The 21,055-nt window shown below is 48.4% G+C and overlaps 1 protein-coding gene across 1 annotated transcript in view; it reads right to left on the minus strand.

Annotated features, from left to right (window-relative positions):
- Window positions 1–7,302: 7,302 nt before the first annotated feature.
- The window catches only part of TMEM266 (transmembrane protein 266), an 88,515-nt gene continuing 74,762 nt past the window's right edge, over window positions 7,303–21,055 (minus strand). The window contains exons 9-10 of the mRNA XM_027123713.1: window positions 10,053–10,115; window positions 7,303–8,720 (exon numbers count right to left, since the gene is read on the minus strand). Of these exons, the coding sequence (XP_026979514.1) occupies window positions 8,140–8,720; window positions 10,053–10,115 (644 nt within the window). The 3' untranslated portion in view covers window positions 7,303–8,139. The remainder of the gene's footprint in view (window positions 8,721–10,052; window positions 10,116–21,055) is intronic.

A 21,055-nucleotide genomic window follows, 5' to 3' on the forward strand; every position in this document is an offset into this window, starting at 1 on the left:
GAAGGCCCTGGTCTCAGCTTTCCAGTAGTTGAGAAAGTACAGAACCCAGCTTTGCCCCTGGTCCCACGGTCTCTCAGCAGTACTATGGGGCATATTCCCTGGTTCATCCGCCAGCTGTGCTGTGTGGATGCTGGAGCAAACACCTGGAAGTCTGGCCCAGCCACTGTCCTGAAGCTTGTGGTCCTGACAGGGAGAACAGCTTCCTCCTGGGCTCTGAGAATACAAGCTGTTAGAGGCACAGCCCCTGCCCTCAAGATTTGCAGCTACCAGGGAAGATGAGACCCAAGTGATTAGAAAAGCAGATAGCATGTAGTCAACGCATACAGGGCGAGCTCCCTCAGTGGGCCAGCTGTGGTTATTCCTTGGGCGTGGAGGCATTAATATTAGCATGTGGGGCAGAAGTAGAACAGATAAGGGCTCACGTGGATGCTTGAGGCAGTGACGGGTGGAAACACAGGGCGTCAGGAAAGGGGTTGATGGTGGTAGGTAGTTAAGGCCAGATTGCAGAGGACATTGACTGATAGGCTGAGGAGTTTGTCCTTTTTCCTTATTGGTCAGTGGTTCTCAAACTTTGCCCTCAAGGAATACTGCCATTTCAGGAGCTGGGCTGGGGATGGTACAGTGAAAGGTCTTTTCCTGATTTACAGGAAAAAAATAATAGAATTTCCCAATCTAAGTCTTTCTTGCATACGTTTTTCTAAAACTTTGGTTGCTGCTATATCGTCTTAATATAAGTAGATTCCAAAGTGAATGAACAGGTAGCAAATAGATATTAACTAAGGAGGTCAGCAGCCACTGACCCTCCACAGCTTTTGTTTAGTGGACATGTGTTGGATCCTTAAAAATGCTCTCTGCTGGTGGTTCTGTTCCTTGTTTGTATGTTAGAATTAAACATGTCAGTATGTCCAGAATGTTCCACAAATAGCTGCATATGACGTCTTGAGGCCCTGCCACCTGAACAGGTCTTAAGAAGCACCCTCCGGGCAACAGGGAGATATTGACATATATAGAGGAAGGCCTGTAACCTGATCTGGAGGAATAACATAACCTAGAGGAATAAAATAACCTGGCAGTGTGTACAGGACAGATGGAGGGAGGAGGAGAAGATGGAAGTGATTAGGAGGCTGTTGCAGGAATCCTCCGGCCTTATGCCCCGGATGGGTTTGGCTGAAAGCTCTTTGGGTACAGAATGGGTCCCCTGAGACTGTGGAAATGGGTCCGGTGCTGTGGGCGAGGCTGGCAGAGACTGGGGCTCTTCCTCCCAGGACAGAGTGGGAGCCATGCTGCCGGCAGAGCCTGGGCGTGTCTGTACTGGGCTGGGGGGCTTTGAATGAAACCTCAGCCATAAGTGCTCTCTTTGCTGTCTTTCTGAAAGGGATAGTCAGCTTGGTTGCATTTCACACTGTCTCTCACGGGGGTAAGAGGGGTTTTTGTTTTGGTCCACATAAAAGTGTGCTTAAGAGGCTGGGAAACACGGAGAACACTATTGATTGTAACAGATGGATTTGGTCAGCTGTTGCTGAACTAAAGGAGACTTGACTGATAACCTGTAAAAAAAAGCCCATATAGGGTGATATAATGCCACAATTCGTATAGCCCTAGGGTTTTAAAAATATTTTGTGGGAAACCCAAATGAAGAAGAGTTGCTGATAATCCTTGGTTTATAAAAGCACTTTCATGTAAGTTACTCCGAGAGGTGGAAAAGGTAGGAAACAGTGAAGAAGTCAGGGTCTCAGGAGAGGTGATTTGCCTGAAGGCACAAAGCAGATGGTAGAGGTAGGATACAAACCAGAATTTCGGCAAATGTTACTTGTTAAGAACCTACTAGGTGCATTGTATATCCTTCTCTAATACTATGATCCCCAAAGGGGGTATCACTAACCCCTACTTTCTGGATGAAGAAATGGGCTGAGAGGTAACCGAGCAGAGGCAGTAATTGAGATGTGGAACCTAAGCTGACTCCAGGTTTGGAGAGCTTGGCCTTTGCACCGTGCCAGGCTGCCCCCCAGCATCTTCCAGCTTCTCCAGGACTTATCCTCTGGCTTGCACTGCCTCAAAACAGCAAGCTCGTCATTAGAAGCATGGAAGTGTGATGGAATTAGGAATTTGTTGGGAAGGAAGCTGGCATTTACTTTCTTTGGTGCCCGACTGGTGAGCAGTCAGGCCATGGTGAGGTTTTACTTGTCTGGGCTTCACCTTCTTTGCCTACCACAACTGGTCACGTGGTTAAAGGCAGCTTACTGCTGCCTTTTTGTGTACTCAAGTCCAGCTTGGAGGGCTGTTTCCCTTCCCAGCGTGGGGCCTGCACGGGGAACCTTGGGGTCTGGGACCTGGGGACCACAGGAAGGGCTGAGCACTGGCTGGTCACCAGGACCCTTGGATTCTTGTCCTTGTTCTGGTATGGTCTCAGAGGTACCCTGGCCACATTCCTTCTCCTTTTAGCCTTCATTTTCCTCATCTGTAAAACGGCAAATTGCACTTGGTAATCTTCCAAGATATCTTCAAGCTTTGACCTGTGTGAATGTGTTGTCAGATATCAAACAGCTTAGGTAAATGGAGACAGTAACCACTTTTGAGAGCTTTTTAGGCCCAAGATGCTGTGCTGAGGGCTTTACAGACATTATATTTCATTTAAGCTTCATAACCCCACAAGGTATAGTAGTATTCTCCATTCTCCAGTTGAGAAAACTGAAGCCTACAGAGCTTAAAACGTTTGCCAAAGGATTCATAGCTAGTGAGTGGTGACCTTGGGCCAAAGTTTACTCTCAACCACATGCCATATCCTGAGTCCCTCTTTGGGAACTCAGAGGATGTTCCTAATCCAGCCTGACTGGGGCAGGCTGAAGCGGAGGGGAGCAAGATGAGACAGCTGAGCCGAGTTCAGAAGGACCAGTCACAATCAACCCATAAAGAAATGTATCCCAGGCAAAAGGCCCAGCGTGAACAAGGCCCAAGAACGTGACACACTCTGGACCCCAATCCCTCAGTCCCCTTTTAACCTGATTCCTCCATTCTAAAGTGTTCCTTGCTGAGGGAAGTAGGGGGTCTTTGTACTAGAATCTGGATCTAGTCTGCACACTGGCTATCTTTTGTGGCACTTAGCAAACCCAGGTCCAAGAACCCCATGCCTCTTCTTTATGCAGTGGAGGCGGAGGTGAGCCTACCTAGATGTGAGGCTAATTGATGTTGGGGAGGCTCCTAGAGCGCTTGGTGAAAGGTGCCCTGTAAATCTCAGACACTGAAGAATTCTGCCACATTCATCACTGTGTTTAATGTCCTGATTGATCTCCAGGGTAGTCAATTTCATTTGCTTGTTTCAGGATGAATAGGCAGCCTGCTCCCCTATGCTATATAGCCTGGGGCTCTGCATAAAATTATGCCAGCCCTGTCTCTTTGGTAGCTTGCAATAAATTTCGCAGCAAATGTTCCATCATTTTCTTTGGATAATTAAATTAACTATTCACCAGGAGACAATACTAAACTTTTAAGTGCTGGAGCAAAAAAAAAAAAAAAAATTCCAGAGTAGATATGAATTCATCACTCAGTTTATGCCATGGAAATGTATGTTTTTGGCTTGTACTGGAAAAGGGAGAGGAAAGCAGATAAGGTGGCTCCTGTCTGGGGAACAACAGTGCTGTAACTTGGGGTGACTCCAGGGCATTATTTACAGGGGAACCAGTGGGGATACAGTGCCTGAGCTGGCTATTGGGGCTGGGGGGTGGGGCACACGTCCTCTCAGCACCCATCTACCACCCTCTCCCCACATCAGACTATCAGTGGCAGCAAATGAAATAGCTGAGCATCTCCTGGGCAGCCTTCCCCAGAAGTGCTGAACGTGGGTAGGCAGTGAAACACCCCAGGCATCTATTATTAATAAGGATGGTTTCTGTTTGTGTCTCCCTTGAAACATTCTCAAAGGGCTTTCCCTTCCATTATGTCATTAGCTATCTCAGCAACCCTCACGGGGATGGGGGCGGAGGGGACGAGTTATTATTCCTGCTGTACAGGGTGAGGAAGCAGGTCCAAGGATTCGCTTGGAGCCATGTAGCAAACCAGAAACAGAGCTGGGCTGAGAATCCAGGGCTTTGGCACACCCTGTATGCACCACAGCATCTGAGGTGGAGGGTGGAGGTGGAGCGATCCAGACTTCTCTCCTGCCCTGAGATGTCCTTTCAAAACCTGGGGTTAACTCCCAGAGTTGTTGGGTATCCTTGTTAAGCAACTCTGTGCAGGTGTCCTATTGACTTGTTAGTAAGATACTTGGTTTTTAAGAAGGCTTCCTTGGACCTCATCTTATTTGAGGCTCTCCCCAGCTCACAGAGTGTATGGCCCCACCTTTAGTCTCTTTAGAGATGAGAAAATTACACCAGAGAGGAACGTGGAGGCAGCACCAGTCAGGAGCTTGGAGTCAGAAAGGTGTTCCTGAGCTGAGAGTCACTGATGGAATAAACACCCACCACGCCAAAGAGAATTCCTGGCCACCAGCCTCTAATTGTCCAGGGCCTGTGAAAAACCCGAGTCTATGTGACTTGATCTGAAAAACCAAGGTTTGGGCTGGAGGACTTGCCCAGGGCTGACTGGAGAGGGGCCAGTTGTGTCATTCAGGGAAGGTCTTACAGCTCCCCAGTTCTGGGTGGACTTAGAGCCAGGCCTGCAGGTCTCTGGCCAAGCTGCCTTGGGGGCTGGCCACCAGTACTGGTGGCTCTCAGCCTTGCCTTCGCTGCCAGGTTTGGCAGGTCAGGGTGGCACCCTGGCCACAGGATTGGCTCCTCTCCAGCTTCGTGGCAGGGCGGAGCCAAGAGGCTGGCCCTGTGGGAGGAGCCACAGGGATCTGCAGAGAGGGTGGGTGGGTCCCTCCAGCCTGAGGGGCCACGTAGGCTGTTTTCTCTCTCTGGCTCTCCTGAGGACACCTGGTTTAATTCCCCACAGTTCGTTTCACCATATCCAGCATGGCATCTAACCTAGACAGACCTGGGTTTGAATCCTGCCAGTAGTTTAGCTGTATGCCCTTGGGCAAGTCATTTAATTAATCATTCTGTATCTGTTTTCTCCTCTGTAAAGCAGGGGAAACAGCACCCAGTTTGCAAGGCTGTGATCAAGAGGGAACGCTGCAAAGAGCACCCATCACAACAGGAAATGAATAAATGGGAGCCATTACTGTTATCACCCTCTTGTTGGCTTATAGGAGACAGCAGCTGTTACCAGACCCTCCTGTCTCCTGGAAGATTACCAGAGTGGGCTCTCAATGGGTTGACGAGCAAGGGGAGCTGTTTCCCAGAGCTGCAAACCTCCCAGGGAGTGCTCAGGCTCCATCTCCACCGGTCCCCAGCTGCCCGCCAGCCATAACTCTGGGCTGTGGCACCCGGGGGAACCGTGAAAGTCAAAGCTTTTACTCTCCACCTCCTGCACTTCAGGCTGTGAGAGACTGCCCTGCGCCTGTCCTCAGGTGAGTGGCTTCCTCTGTCTGTGTGCACCCTCTAACTCGGTGACTGTAGACTCTGTTCTCAGAGAGGTGGGACCACCTCTTGGCATCTCTGCCCCCAGTCTTCATCTGCTTGTGCGGCAGTTCTAACACTGCTACTGCCTGTTCAAGCAGGAAGGCAACAGTGAGTGCTCAGGCAGAATTTCACCTCACAGCAATTTGTAAATACCCTAAGAAACCAGCTTTTAAAAGTGGAGGTCTTCTAGGTGGGGAAACTGAGGCAGAGAGCAGGGGCCACTTGCCTAGCATCTTACCCCATTGCTTTCCTCCCTGTCCTGTGGTTTTCTCTGCAGTGGAAGGCCACAGCAGAGGCGGTGCCAGCTAGGAGCTGGGTTTCAGCTCTGGCACAGGACAGGCTCATTTACCTGTTTGGGTAGCCAGCACTAGCCCATGAGCTGGGGTGACGGGAAGTCAGCAAAGAAGGCATCACAGCTTAGCAAGCTGGGCCTGGCCGAGGAGGGTAGCTGTTTCTAGTCCGGCAGATGCAGACCGCTAATAACAGACCCTGCTGACTCCTGCCCTAGAGATTGTAAATCAGGTAATGCCCTCCAGCCCATCATGTGACAAAACCTAAGAGTGATCACTTTACTTCCAAAGGCTCTAAAACTTGGGAGTCCTAGCACCTAGCACACTGCCAGGCAGATTTGGGCTCCAGTTTCAGTGCCTCTCTTATTAGTGTTTGACCTCAGAGAAGTTTCTTAAACCTCTCAGCCTTGGGTGCTACACCTGTAAAATGGGCCGTGTTACCACCTCACAGGGTCATCAGAAGGTTACAGGAGCCCACGTGTGTAGAGGCCTTACAGAGTGCTCAGTAATGGAAGCTGTAACTGGAATGCCTCAGATTACACCCCAAAACGGCTTGGTTGGACACTGCCCCCTTTAATATCTTTTTTGACAAGTGCTGATCTCCCCACATATCATGAGGGTGTTCTTTGTCTGCATGTGGTAATTTCCCTCCTTTTTTCCAATTCAGCCGTCTTTCCTGAGTGACTCTGTGCCCAAGCCTGTGGCCTTACGCAGGGCTCTAGGGTTTTAATGGGACTCGGGCCTGATCCCTGATCTTGAGGACCAAGGGGACGCAAGCAGGGATGCAGATGCTGACCAATCCAGGGGATCACTGACTGCACTGTCAGGGTGAGTCCAAGGGGCCACAGGAGCTGGGAGGACACCCTGACCTACTAGTGAGACACTTGAGTAGTGAGAACAACCTGCACACACAGGGAGAGGAGAAAGAGCAGGTTGGGAGGGGTGGCCAGGGGGCAGGCAAGTGAGCTCATTTAGGAGTTGTGACCCCACCAAGAAACTCAGTTGAGGCAATGGGAGCCCTTGAAATGAAAAAAATTCCCTTTTTCTTCTGGACATATAAAATGAAACATAGTGGTCATAAAATCCCTTGGAGGCTTTTCAGCAAGGGAGACAGTGACCAGGCTCAGCAGCCCGGGTGGGGACACACTGATTGGAGGGGGGTGGAGCCAGAGCTGGGCCTGGGCCTTAGCAAGGCTGTAATGATGGCGTCTGGGGCAGGTGACTTGGAGCGCAGAATGGCCAGCGTTCCTTGACTGCTTGTGGGGGATGAGAAGAGAGCCAACATTCATTCACGTTCATGGCTGGGTGGATGGTGGTGCCCTGGCTAGGAACCCGGAAGGAGGCGCAGGCTGTGGGCAAGATATCACGCTCAGCCTTGGACCAGCTAAGTTCAAGATCCCTGAGGGATGGAGCCCTGGGTCAGTGAGCTGCGTCTGGGAGTTGTCAGCAAGGAACACAGTATTCTGAGCTCCATTTTGGTGGGGAGATGAGGGAAGGGAAGGTACTAGTTGACAGTCACACAGGCAGGCAGTGTGAGCGCTTCCCTCCCCGGGTCCAGGGCTCCTTCCACTCTATAAAGGCCTCGGGCACACCAGAGAGGGGTTCGGGCTCCCTGGGTTGGTTTTCAAGGCCAACTCGAACCCAAACAAGCTACTCTGGGGTCCTCACTTGGACTAGCAACCAAAGGAACACCTCTGCCAACTGGAAGTCTCAGTGCAGGTGGTTTTTATTATTAAAGCCAAGATTGGAAAATGGCTGTCCCCCCACCCCCCTAACCCTCCCACCCACCTTCAGATCCATCCCTTTACGTCCTGTGAAGGTGAAAACTAGATTTGTCTTGAAAAGACTCAGAAATGCTCATGCCTAAATGAGAGAATGAGGACAAATGAAATAGGCTCAGATGGTGGTCTGTGTGTGATTGTGTTGGCTCCACCCAGGATTCCTGGAAAAGACGGCTTGGGGGTGGGGCTGGATAGCCCCTGCTCACAGTGCTGTTCCCGGGGGTCCGGGGTGGGCATCAGGAACAAAGGCAACGGAAGAGGCTGAGCTGGCCCCCGCACTCTGCCCTGCTGAAGCTGGGCCACAGGCTGGTTTTTGTAAAAGTGGTTTAAAAAAGCCCCAGCCACGAGCACCACCCTCCCCTGAGCAGGGTGAGAGGAGGCGCCAGCTCTGGGCTTTGAGGTCTGAGGCGTGTGGCCTCCTGGCCTGGCGTCACCTCCCTGGAGGCAGGCAGCACCCTGAGGGAGGCCAGGAGGGCTCCTGGGCCCCTTTGTGGCCCCGGTAGCCTCCAGGGCCCTGGGAGAGCGTGAGATGGCTGGCTGCCCTGCTCCCTCCCAGCCTGCCCAGAGGCTCTAGGCTTCAGGGACCCTGTGCAACTTTTGCTCTTTGGATTCCAAAGATCTGAACTTCTCCTCCAGCACAGGTGCAGCAGGCTGGAAATGGATGACAGGCTTGATCTGAAAGACAGTGAAGCCCTCCTGGTTCTTCTGGTTGAACAGACTTACCCTGTGCTCCAGCTCGGGGCTGGTTTGGGCCAAGCCCGCTGTGCTGGGCCGGGCAAGGGAGGCTGGGTCCAAGGCCCTCTGGGATGGGCTGAGGTCCTCTGACAGGGAGGACAACAGGTCCTGGACTGTGGCCTCTGCCGTCTCCTGCTGAGGTGGTGGCGGCAGTGGCAGAGGGGAGGGGCTAGGTTCAGAGGACGGCTCCTCGCGGGCAGTGCTGCAGTCCGTGGAGGAGCCCAGCGTCTGGCTGCTGTCACTTTGTGCCTGGGTGACGGAGCGGGAGGCGCTCTCAGAGGTGGCGCTGGCGCAGGTACCATTGCTGCCAAGCTTCAGGGGCACATCGACAGAAAAGAGGTCAGAGGAGATGGGCTGGTGGATGTCTATGGCCGCCGTGGTGACCACGCACACAGCTGGCTCTGGGACACCGCTGTCTGCAAGGAAGGAGGGGATGCGGGTCACACTCCGCCCTTGCCACACCTCTGCGTGCCCTGATGGGGGCGGGTCTAGGAATGGGGCTGGATGGTGGGCAGTGAGTGTGAACGGGCTTTGCTGGGAGAAGTCTTGGTAGGCGGTCCAGTTCTCCAATATTCACTGACCGCCCTGAGGGAGGATTATGCCTCCCCATCTTGCTGAACTCAAGTGCGGACACGTGACGTGACTTGGCCAATCATCTGTAAGAACTGAGCCGTGGCATTTCCCAGAGAAGCTATGTAAACCAGACGTGCTTTGCTCTGTCAGTCAACACTGTTCTGGAAGGGGTGACAGGTGTTCTGCCTGCTGGGTGCTAGAGTAAAGATGACAGCCTGGGCACAGAGCCCCTGGCCAGTGTGCCATGGGCCTTTGTTGATTTATGTAAACCACACAGATGTGGGGTTGCCACTGTGGCATAACCTAGCCCATCCTAACTCAGAAAGCATGGTGTGCCACGACAAGGAATTTGAATTTCATGGTCAGAGGGGGTCAAAGTTTTAAATGGGTCCAGTGTGATAGTGACATGACCAGAGCTGTGCCTTCAGAAGACTGATTAATCTCTATATGATGCATTGTAGGGGGAGGGTGGAGGACACCTCAAAATGTCTTTTCTCTAAGTGAGAAGTATCAAGGGGCTGAATCATAGTGGATGTAGTGTGGTCAAGGTTTCTTTCTAAAGTGGTGGGCAGAGTGTACTAGGAGACAGAAGAGGGAGTCTAGCCTTAAAACGGAGTTTACCAGGATTTAAGGGCTGTGAAACCCAAACTACAAGATTCAAGACATTGGCTAAGGAGAAACAAGATTTTGAAGGACTGAGTATTATTTTTAAACTCAACCTTTCCCATAAGTGAAAACCACTAGGTCCCCCTAAGACTTTCTGAAGTGCAAGAATGAAACATAAATCAAGCAAGGACACGCCCAATGCCTGCTGCTTCTCAAGCCCAATTATGCTGCCGTCTCACCCCCATCATGCTCATCCTGAAAGGTTCTCAGGTTAGGAGGTGCTGAGGTCACTTAGACGTCTAGATTCCAGCCCCCTTCCATTCCAGGGTCCCCCACGCAGCTCTCTTTGGCGATTCCAGAGCATTCCCACCCCAGCACCCACAGCTCTAGCACTAGAGTTTGCTGGGAGCCTTGAACCCTGCCTGCAGTTATGGTTCACAGGTGCTGGGAGATGGACAGCCAGGTCGAGTTGTCCCTAGCCTGGGTGTTAGGGGTTGCCAGGGTCACCTCTGGCACAGGGCCACACAGAAGTTCTGGTACATGCAGAACAGCCGCCGACACAGACTTACCACTGCTGGGCCCATTGTAGTACTGGCTGATGTAGCTGTTCATGTCATCTTTCACTGCAGCTTCTATGGAGGTGGGGAAGAGAAGGGTGAGTGTGATGGTAAGCCAGAGAGTCCAAGAGGCAGGGGCTGTGGCCAGTTCACGCTCCTCCCCCAGTATTCCTGCCCCTACCCCCATTACCACGAGGGGAGGCAAGCACTTGTCTCCCACAAGCTCTCTGACGCTTTGATCCTCCGTGGGGGACTGCATGTCTCATCTGCCCCAGGGCTGGGCTGGACTGGGTATCAGGGAGCATCTCCAGCTTGCTGTGTGATATGAACAGGCCCTTTCCTTCTCTGTCTTCAGTTTCCCCCTCTCTGAGATAAGGGGTGTGGAAATAGTTCCTCAGGGCCTTCCCTGCCTGGATGTCCTGAGTCTCTGAATCCATCTGAGGTTCTCAGGGTCACCGGGAATGCTGCCCTCAGTGCAAAAGCCTCAGAGCCCCATTTGCAGCCACACACAGCCAGGTGCTGATCATCGGCAACAGCCCCCTCGGTCTTCCACGCTGTACAGGAATGGACATGGGCGCTGGGCATGCCCACCCCCTACACTGTTCCCAGCACATGGTAAGTGCTCACTAAACAGTTATTGAATGAGTAACAAATGAGAAGGTGTAAAGCTGTCCAGGTCAAGAGAGATGGTAAGGGAACAGGGTCTCAAAGAAATGTTGGTTCATTTTCCTGAAGGGGTGGGGAAGGAATGGAGAGAGGAGAGGTGAGAACTTCACAGAGAGGCCTGCCCATAGGAGGAAAAGCAGATGACAGGAGACCCCAAAAGCCATCCTAAGGAGCTTAGCTTTGCCTCAAGTACAGTGAGGAGCCACCGGAAAGTGTGAACATGGTCAGGTGTGAGTCACTCCCAAAGTTGTGGGGAGAGTGGCTGGGAAGGTGTCAGACTTTAAGACAGGAGAACAGAGACCACAGTGCCCGGGTGAGGAAGACAGGCCCTGAGGGAGGCTGGGTGGTGCCTGATGGGGCAGAAGGGAAGGACTGGGGTCCACACCCCAAGAAGCCATGGTCTGCAGGTGATTGGGCCTGATGCTTTCTGTGGCCACCTTCCTGGGCACACCTGAGATGGCTGCAGAAGCCAGTCTGCCCTGACGCTGGGAGACTAGGTGGCAGCACACACAGCAACCTGGCTCTTAAAAGCTTTTTTGGCCTCTTTTGATCGTTAAATGCCTGTGGTCATTTCATTCTTTTTTTAAATGAAAAAAGGTGTGTTTTTCACTAATGTCTGAGCTGAGGGAGGGGCCCCAGGCTGGCTCCAGGCCCTGCTTCAGGATCAACCAGCAACACTCCCTCAGAATCAGACAGCAACACTCTTCTCCATGGTCCTTCATAATTTATGTTGTAAATGCTGTCTAGCCCTGCAGGCCACCCTGGGTAGTGGGAGGTGGAGGGTTCTGGTCTCTTATCTTGGTTTTATCCTGAGGCCATGGCAGCAGGCACCTGTGATGGGGCTGTAGAGGGCCATGTGACATGGGCAGGGCAATGAACTCAGCTAAAGTATCCACAGACCCATGAATCCCAAAGGGGCCACTCTCAGGAGGTGGCCTGGAGTGAATGAGAAAAACCCAGAGCCTGGGCTCTTGCGCCCACCATGGGAACCTGGGCACGTCACAGCCCCTCTCTGGGCCTCAGTTTCTTTATCTGTACCACGAGGGGGCCAGCGGGGCTCTTAGAGATTGCGACAGCTGGCTCCCGACCCCTCTGCCAGCCCTGAAGTTCCAAGAGGTGGAGTCAGAGCAGAGTGGGAAGGGACCGGAGGCATCTGAGCTGTGTCCTGAACCCCCAGTGCAGGAATCATCTCAACACCTGCCTGACGGGGGGCTCTCCCCACCAGGGCCTGTGCACCTCGGGGAAGGGGACTCCTACCTCTTTGTTGAGCAGCTCTAATAATCAGGGTCATATCACTGATGAACATAGATGCAAAAATCCTCAACAAAATACTAGCAAACAGAATCCAACAGCACATTAAACGGATCATACACCATGATCAAGTGGGGTTTATTCCAGGAATGCAAGGATTCTTCAATATACACAAATCAATCAACGTGATACACCATATTAACAAACTGAAGGAGAAAAAACATATGATCATCTCAATAGATGCAGAGAAAGCTTTCGACAAAATTCAACACCCATTTATGATAAAAACCCTGCAGAAAGTAGGCATAGAGGGAACTTTCCTCAACATAATAAAGGCCATATATGACAAACCCACAGCCAACATCGTCCTCAATGGTGAAAAACTGAAAGCATTTCCACTAAGATCAGGAACAAGACAAGGTTGCCCACTCTCACCACTCTTATTCAACATAGTTTTGGAAGTTTTAGCCACAGCAATCAGAGAAGAAAAGGAAATAAAAGGAATCCAAATCGGAAAAGAAGAAGTAAAGCTGTCAGTCACTGTTTGCAGATGACATGATACTATATATAGAGAATCCTAAAGATGCTACCAGAAAACTGCTAGAGCTAATCAATGAATTTGGTAAAGTAGCAGGATACAAAATTAATGCACAGAAATCTCTGGCATTCCTATACACTAATGATGAAACTTCTGAAAGTGAAATCAAGAAAACACTCCCATTTACCATTGCAACAAAAAGAATAAAATATCTAGGAATAAACCTACCTAAGGAAACAAAAGACCTGTATGCAGAAAATTATAAGACACTGATGAAAGAAATTAAAGATGATACAAATAGATGGAGAGATATACCATGTTCTTGGATTGGAAGAATCAACATTGTGAAAATGACTCTACTACCCAAAGCAATCTACAGATTCAATGCAATCCCTATCAAACTACCACTGGCATTTTTCACAGAAATAGAACAAAAAATTTAACAATTTGTATGGAAACACAAAAGACCCCGCATAGCCAAAGCAATCTTGAGAACGAAAAACAGAGCTGGAGGAATCAGGCTCCCTGACTTCAGACTATACTACAAAGCTACAGTAATCAAGACAATATGGTACTGGCACTAAAACAGAAAGACAGATCAATGGAACAGGATAGAAAGCCCAGAGATAAACCCACGCACATATGGTCACCTTATCTTTGATAAAGGAGGCAGGAATGTACAGTGGAGAAAGGACAGCCTCTTCAATAAGTGGTGCTGGGAAAACTGGACAGGTACATGTAAAAGTATGAAATTAGATCACTCCCTAACACCATACACAAAAATAAGATCAAAATGGATTAAAGACCTAAATATAAGGCCAGAAACTATAAACTCTTAGAGGAAAACATAGGCAGGACACTCTATGACATAAATCACAGCAAGATCCTTTTTGACCCACCTCCTAGAGAAATGGAAATAAAAACAAAAATAAACAAATGGGACCTAATGAAACTTCAAAGCTTTTGCACAGCAAAGGAAACCATAAACAAGACCAAAAGACAGCCCTCAGAATGGGAGAAAATATTTGCAAATGAAGCAACTGTCAAAGGATTAATCTCCAAAATTTATAAGCAGCTCATGCAGCTTAATAACAAAAACACAAACAACCCAGTCCAAAAATGGGCAGAAGACCTAAATAGACATTTCTCTAAAGAAGATATACGGACTGCCAACAAACACATGAAAGAATGCTCAACATCACTAATCATTAGAGAAATGCAAATCAAAACTACAATGAGATATCATCTCACACCAGTCAGAATGGCTATCATCAAAAAATCTAGAAACAATAAATGCTGGAGAGGGTGTGGAGAAAAGGGAACACTCTTGCACTGCTGGTGGGAATGTAAATTGATACAGCCACTGTGGAGAACAGTATGGAGGTTCCTTAAAAAACTACAAATAGACCTACCATATGACCCAGCAATCTCACTACTGGGCATATACCCTGAGAAAACCATAATTCAAAAAGAGTCATGTACCAAAATGTTCATTGCAGCTGTATTTACAATAGCCCGGAGATGGAAGCAACCTAAGTGTCCATCATCGGATGAATGGATAAAGAAGATGTGGCACATATATACAATGGAATATTACTCAGCCATAAAAAGAAATGAAACTGAACTATTTGTAATGAGGTGGGTAGACCTAGAGTCTGTCATACAGAGTGAAGTAAGTCAGAAAGAGAGAGACAAATACCGTATGCTAACACATATATATGGAATTTAAGAAAAAAAATGTCATGAAGAGCCTAGGGGTAAGACAGGAATAAAGACACAGACCTAGTAGAGAATGGACTTGAGGATATGGGGGGGGGGAAGGGTATGGTGTGACAAAGCAAGAGAGAGGCATGGACATATATACACTACCAAATCTAAGGTAGATAGCTAGTGGGAAGCAGCCTCATAGCACAGGGAGATCAGCTCAGTGCTTTGTGATCGCCTGGAGGGGCGGGATAGGAAGGGTGGGAGGGATGGAGACGCAAGAGGGAAGAGATATGGGCACATAGGTATATATATAACTGATTCATTTTGTTGTAAAGCAGAAACTAACACACCATTGTAAAGTAATTATACTCCAATAAAGATGTTAAAAATAATAATAATCAGGTTCATCTGTGCTCAACACGGTCAGTGTGCCTGACCCTCTACCTCCAAGGAGCACAGTCAGGGCCTCCTAGGGACGTCCACTCCTTGGTCAGGCAGCCAGTCTCTGTCTCCTCCGGAAGAGCCTGCTATGTGAAGCCTTGCAGATCCTGCCCCCACAGGTACCAAGGCTAAGCCGATTTCTACTCACAGTCTGTATGACAGAACTTCCAGCACTTAAAAAGCCCTCACATCCCTCCTGAGAATTCTCTTCTCCTGAGAAACCCCTGTCCATTTTTCACCCCTCCCCAGTTTTCCAGCCTCTGCACTCTGAAGCTTTCACTGTGGGCTCTAGATGAGACCAAGATGGGGGGAGGAGTAGGGAGGAGGGAGCTAGCGTTTACTGTGCCCTTCAATGCTCCAGACTGCAGGTTCGGCACTTCACACACCAACCTCCTTTAATCCTCACTGCTGTCCTGCAAGGCTGGGATTGTTCAACAGATGGGTCCTTCCAAGATGCGGTGTGATCATTCCCCTAATGCAGCCTAACCTCCTCCAAGTGGGTTTAGCAACCACCCTACTCTGCTGACTCACGAGCTCGTGGCCAACATCAATGCCCAGGTCTTCTCTGCAGGAGCTGGGGCCAGGCCAGCCAGGCCTTTGCCATGCTGTAGCTGTGTAACCCCCCTCCCCCAGAGGACTTCATGTTTATCATCTCAGGCAAATGTCAGCTTGCTGGTTTCAGCCCAGAGCCTGCTGAAAGCATTCTGAATCTTGATTCAGTCTACTAAGGTATTCTCTCTCTCTCCTGTCTCAGTGTTGACTATTTGAGGATGCTCACATCTTCATCCAAGCCATTGATAAAAATAACCTAGGCCAGGTGACCTTCAGCCCAGATATCTCTCCTGAGCTTTTGACTTGTCTGGCCAACTGGACAGCTTCACCTGGATGACCTCCAGCTACCTCTGACTCAACATGTCCAAAATAGAACTCAGTTTCTCCCTCCACCTCCATCTTGGTGAATGGTTCCCTTGCCCACCCAGGCTGGGACCCTGGTCACTTCTCCATGCTTCTTCTCCATCCTTACCAACAATGCAACTGCTGCTGAATCTGACCAGTTGAGGGACCCCAGATACCCTCTGCTATGGCCCATAGTCCAGCCTTAGGTCAGACCTCTTGCTTTCCCCTTTGGACTCTCGTCATGCCTGTGGGATTAATGAATGGGATTGCTCACTCCATGCACATGCCTGACACAGAACCTAGGTCTCCAGGCAGCCACTGCAGGCCTGTCCAGTCTGTATTTGCTTCTTCTGCTCCAAACATGTTCCCACACAGGGGCCTCAGAGTGAACTTTTAGACAAGTCAGAGCAAGGCCTGCCCGGGCTTCCCTAGCAGTGCTAATGCTGCCCGCCCACCCCCACCCCCGCCCACCCGTCTCTGCTTCAGGTAGGCCCCCTTCTCCACAACTGACCACTTGGGCTGGAGTTCTGTCCCCATCCACACAGGGGCCCAAGAGCCTTAGAGGGCAGGGGCCACATTTTACTCAGAGTCTCCCCAGCACTTAGCATGGGGCTTGGCGTATACGAGCGGCCAATAAATAGGATGACTGAACAGTGACTATGGCTGGGTCAGGGGCATGCAAGACCTCCCAGGACCATTCCCCTCACCCTCTGAGATGCTCTTTGCACCCTGCAGCACACAGCCTTGCTCTCAGTCCCTGGTACTTCCTGCCCAGAGACTAGTGACTACTGGGTGTCTGGGAGCTTGAGGGGGAGGGAAGAAAGGCAGGCACAGATGCTTGTGGCCAGGAAGAGGCCATCAGTCAGCCTCAACATGGGACTACCCATCTTCCATTTAAGAATAACCCCCTGCCCCACAGTTTGTTTTGATTTGGCACCAAGGAGCCCTAGGGCCATGTAGGAACTGCCTCACAGGGAGACTGGGTTGGCTGACCCTGGAGGGGTAGGAAAGAAGGGTTGGTACAAACACAGGCTCCAGGACAAAAGAGCCCAGGTGCCAACCTCAACTGTGCAGACATTTGCTGTGTGGTCTTAGGCAAATCCCTAGCCACTCTGAGCTTCAGCTTCCTCACCTGTAAAATGGGAATAAGAAATATCCACATGCAGGTGAGCTGTATGTTTCACTGAGATAATGAAGGTCAAGTCTAACCTGGGGCTGTTCCTCACCTCCCTGAAACCCCGACCCATGGTGCTCCCTGCCAGCCCCAAAGTCTTGGGTCGTTTCTGTGGCAGCTGCTCTCAGCTGCCCAGCACCTTTCTTCCTAGGGTGTGAACATTCTGCGAAGCCATCCTGACTAATCCTCCTAAAGCCGGTCAGGTGCTGTGGTGGCAATGCTCATTATGTGGGGTTTGCTCCTTGGGCAGGGCCCCAACCTGCCCAGCGAGGCAGAGGTGGAGCAAAAGGGTGGTGAGTCAGCTGGGCCTCCCATAGGCGACAGGACTGGCCAGCCTGGGGATGGGGGTCAGGACTGCACACCCACACGTCCTGTGTAGATCCAGGCCCCAAAGCCCAGAGGGAAGCCCTGATTGCTGGTCAGGACTCCCACTCCCAAACTCCAACTTGCTGCTCCACAGCTCAGCAAGCCTCACTGAGGGGGGACACTACTATTCGCTGAGCACCTGCTGTGTACCAGGCTGAGGGCAGAGTGCATGACTGAATGTTCAGTTCCTCTCAGTGAAGATGTGCTTCCACTATTATTCTCATTTTGGAAAAATTAGGGTTGAGACACAAAACCAGCTGCATAACTTGTGGGTCCCCTTGTTTAAAAATCATTAAGGTTAGGACTTCCTGGTGGCGCAGTGGTTAAGAATCCGCCTGGCAATGCAGGGGACACGGGTTCAATCCCTGGCCTGGGAAGATCCCACATGCCACGGAGCAACTAAGCCCATGCGCCACAACTACTGAAGCCTGCGTAACTTGAGCCCATGCTCTGCAACAAGAGAAGCCACCGCAATGAGAAGCCTGCACACCACAACCAAGAGTAGCCACCGCTTGCCGCAACTAGAGAAAGCCTGTGTGCAACAACAAAGACCTAATGCAGGCAAAAATAAATAGATAAAATAAATAAACTTATTTTTTTAAAAAAAGCATTAAGGCCCAGAAATAAACCTACCCATGTATGGTCAACTAATTTACAAACAAGGAGCTAAGAATACACAATGAGCAAAGGACAGTCTCTTCAATAAGTGGTCCTGGGGAAACTGGACCACTCTCTTACACCATAAACAAAAATTTACTCAAAATGGATTAAGATTTGAATGTAAGATACCCTCATCCACCAGAGGGAAGACAGCAGAAGCAAGAAGAACTACAATCCTGCAGCCTGTGGAATGAAAACCACATTCACAGAAAGACACACAAAATGAAAAGGCAAAGGAATATGTACCAGATGAAGGAACAAGATAAAATCCCAGAAAAACAATGAAATGAAGTGGAAATAGGCAACATTCCAGAAAAAGAATTCGGAATAATGACAGTGAAGATGATCCAGGACCTCAGAAAAAGAATGGCAAAGATCGAGAAGATGCAAGAAATGTTTTAAAAAGACCTAGAAGAATTAAAGAACAAACACCTAGAAAAATTAAAGAACAAACAAACAGAGATGAAGAACACAATAACTGAAATGAAAAATACACTAGAAGGAGTCAATAGCAGAATAACTGAGGTAGAAGAACAGATAAGTGAACAGGAAGACAGAATGGTGCAATTCACTGCTGCAGAACAGAATAAAGAATGAAAAGAAATGAAGACAGCCTAAGAGACCTCTGGGACAACATTAAATGCACCAACATTCACATTATAGGGGTCCCAGAAGGAGAAGAGAGAGAAAAAGGACCTGAGAAAATATTTGAAGAGACTATAGTTGAAAACTTCCCTAACATGGGAAAGGAAACAGCCACCCAAGTCCAGGAAGCACAGAGAGTCCCAGGCATGATAAACCCAAGGAGAAACATGCCAAGACACATAGTAATCAAATTGACAAAAACTAAAGACAAAGAAAAAGTATTAAAAGCAACAAGGGAAATACGACACATAACATAAAAGGGAACTCCCATAAGGTTAACAGCTGATTTCTCAGCAGAAACTCTACAAGCCAGAAGGGAGTGGCATGACATATTTAAAGTGATGAAAGGGAAGAACCTAAAACCAAGATTACTCTACCTGGCAAGGATCTCATTCAGATTTGACAGAGAAATCAAAGACTTTACAGACAAGTAAAAGCTAAGAGAATTCATCACCACCAAACCAGCTCTACAACAAATGCTAAAAGAACTTCTCTAAGTGGGATACACAAGAGAAGAAAAGGACCTACAAAAACAAACCCAAAACAATTAAGAAAATGGTCATAGGAACATACATATCGATAATTAACTTAAATGTAAATGGATTAAATGCTCCAACCAAAAGACGCAGGCTCACTGAATGGATACAAAAACAAGACCCATATATATATGCTGTCTACAAGAGACCCACTTCAGACCTAGGGACGCATACAAACTGAAAGTGAGGGGATGGAAAAAGATATTCCATGCAAATGGAAATCAAAAGAAAGCTGGAGAGGCAATACTCATATCAGATAAAATAGACTTTAAAGTAAAGAATGTTACAAGAGGGGCTTCCCTGGTGGCACAGTGGTTAAGAATCTGCCTGCCAATGTAGAGGACACTGGTTCAAGCCCTGCTCCGGGAAGACCCCACATGCCGGGCAGCAACTAAGCCCGTGTGCCACAACTAGTGAGCCTGCGCTCTGGAGTCCATGAGCCACAGTTACTGAGCCTGCATGCCACAACTTCTGAAGCCCACGCACCTAGAGCCTATGCTCCACAACAAGAGAAGCCACCGCAATGAGAAGCCTGTGCACCACAACAAAGAGTAGCCCACACTCGCCACAACTAGAGAAAGCCTGCATGCAGCCACGAAGACCAAACGCAGCCAAAAATAATTAATTAATTAATTTAAAAAGAATGTTACAAGAGACGAGGAAGGACACTACATAATGATCAAGGGATCACCCCAAGAAGAAGATATAAAAATTATAAATATATATGCACCCAACATAGGAGCACCTCAATACATAAGGCAAATGCTAACAGCCATGAAAGAGGAAATCAACAGTAACACAATAATAGTGGGGGACTTTAACATCTCACTTATACCAATGGACAGATCATCCAGACAGAAAATTAATAAGGAAACACAAGCTTTAAATGACACAACAGACCAGATAGATTTAATTGATATTTATAGGACATGCCATCCGAAAACAGCAGAATACACTTTCTTCAGTGCACATGGAACATTCTCCAGAATAGATCACATCTTGGGTCACAAATCAAGCCTCAGTAAATTTAAGAAAATTGAAATCATATGAAGCATCTTTTCTGACCACAATGCCATGAGATTAGAAATAAACTACAGGGAAAAAAATGTAAAAAACACAAACACATGGAGGCTAAACAATATGTAACTAAATAACCAAGAGATCACTGAAGAAATCAAAGAGGAAATCAAAAAATACCGAGAGACAAATGACAACGAAAACATGATGATTCAAAACCTATGGGATGCAGCAAAAGCAGTTCTAAGAGGGAAGTTTATAGCAGTACAATCCTACCTCAAGAAACAAGAAAAATCTCAAATAATCTAATCGTACACCTAAAGGAAGTAGAGAAAGAAGAACAAACAAAACCCAAAGTTAGCAGAAGGAAAGAAATCATAAAGATCAGAGCAGAAATAAATGAAATAGAAACAAAAAAAACAATAGCAAAGATCAATAAAACTAAAAGCTGGTTCTTTGAGAAGATAAACAAAATTGATAAACCTTTAGCCAGACTCATCAAGAAAAAGAGGGAGAGGACTCAAATCAATAAAATTAGAAATGAAAAAGGAGAAGTTACAACATACACTGCAGAAATACAAAGCATCCTGAGAGACTACTAGAAGGAACTCTATGCCAATAAAATGGACAACCTGGAAGAAATGGAAAAATTCTTAGAAAGGTATAAACTTCCAAGACTGAACCAGGAAGAAATACAAAATATGAAGAGACCAATCACAAGTAATGAAATTGAAACTGTGATTTAAAATCTTCCAACAAACAAAAGCCCAGGACCAGATGGCTTCACAGGTGAATTCTATCAAACATTTAGAGAAGAGCTAACACGCATCCTTCTCAAACTCTTCCAAAAACTTGCAGAGGAAGGAACCCTCCCAAAACTCATTCTACAAAGCTACCATCACCCTGATACCAAAACCAGAGAAAGATACTACAAAAAAAGAAAATTACACACCAATATCACTAATGAATATAGATGCAAAAATCCTCAACAAAAAACTAGCAAACAGAATCCAACAACACATTGAAAGGATCACACACCATGATCAAGTGAGATTTATCCCAGGGATGCAAGGATTCTTCAGTATACACGAATCAATCAGTGTGATACACCATATTA

This window comes from Aethalodelphis obliquidens, unplaced genomic scaffold (assembly GCF_003676395.1).
Source record: "Aethalodelphis obliquidens isolate GAN/ISIS:26980383/991018 unplaced genomic scaffold, ASM367639v1 scaffold26, whole genome shotgun sequence".
Taxonomy (NCBI): Eukaryota; Metazoa; Chordata; class Mammalia; order Artiodactyla; family Delphinidae; genus Aethalodelphis; species Aethalodelphis obliquidens.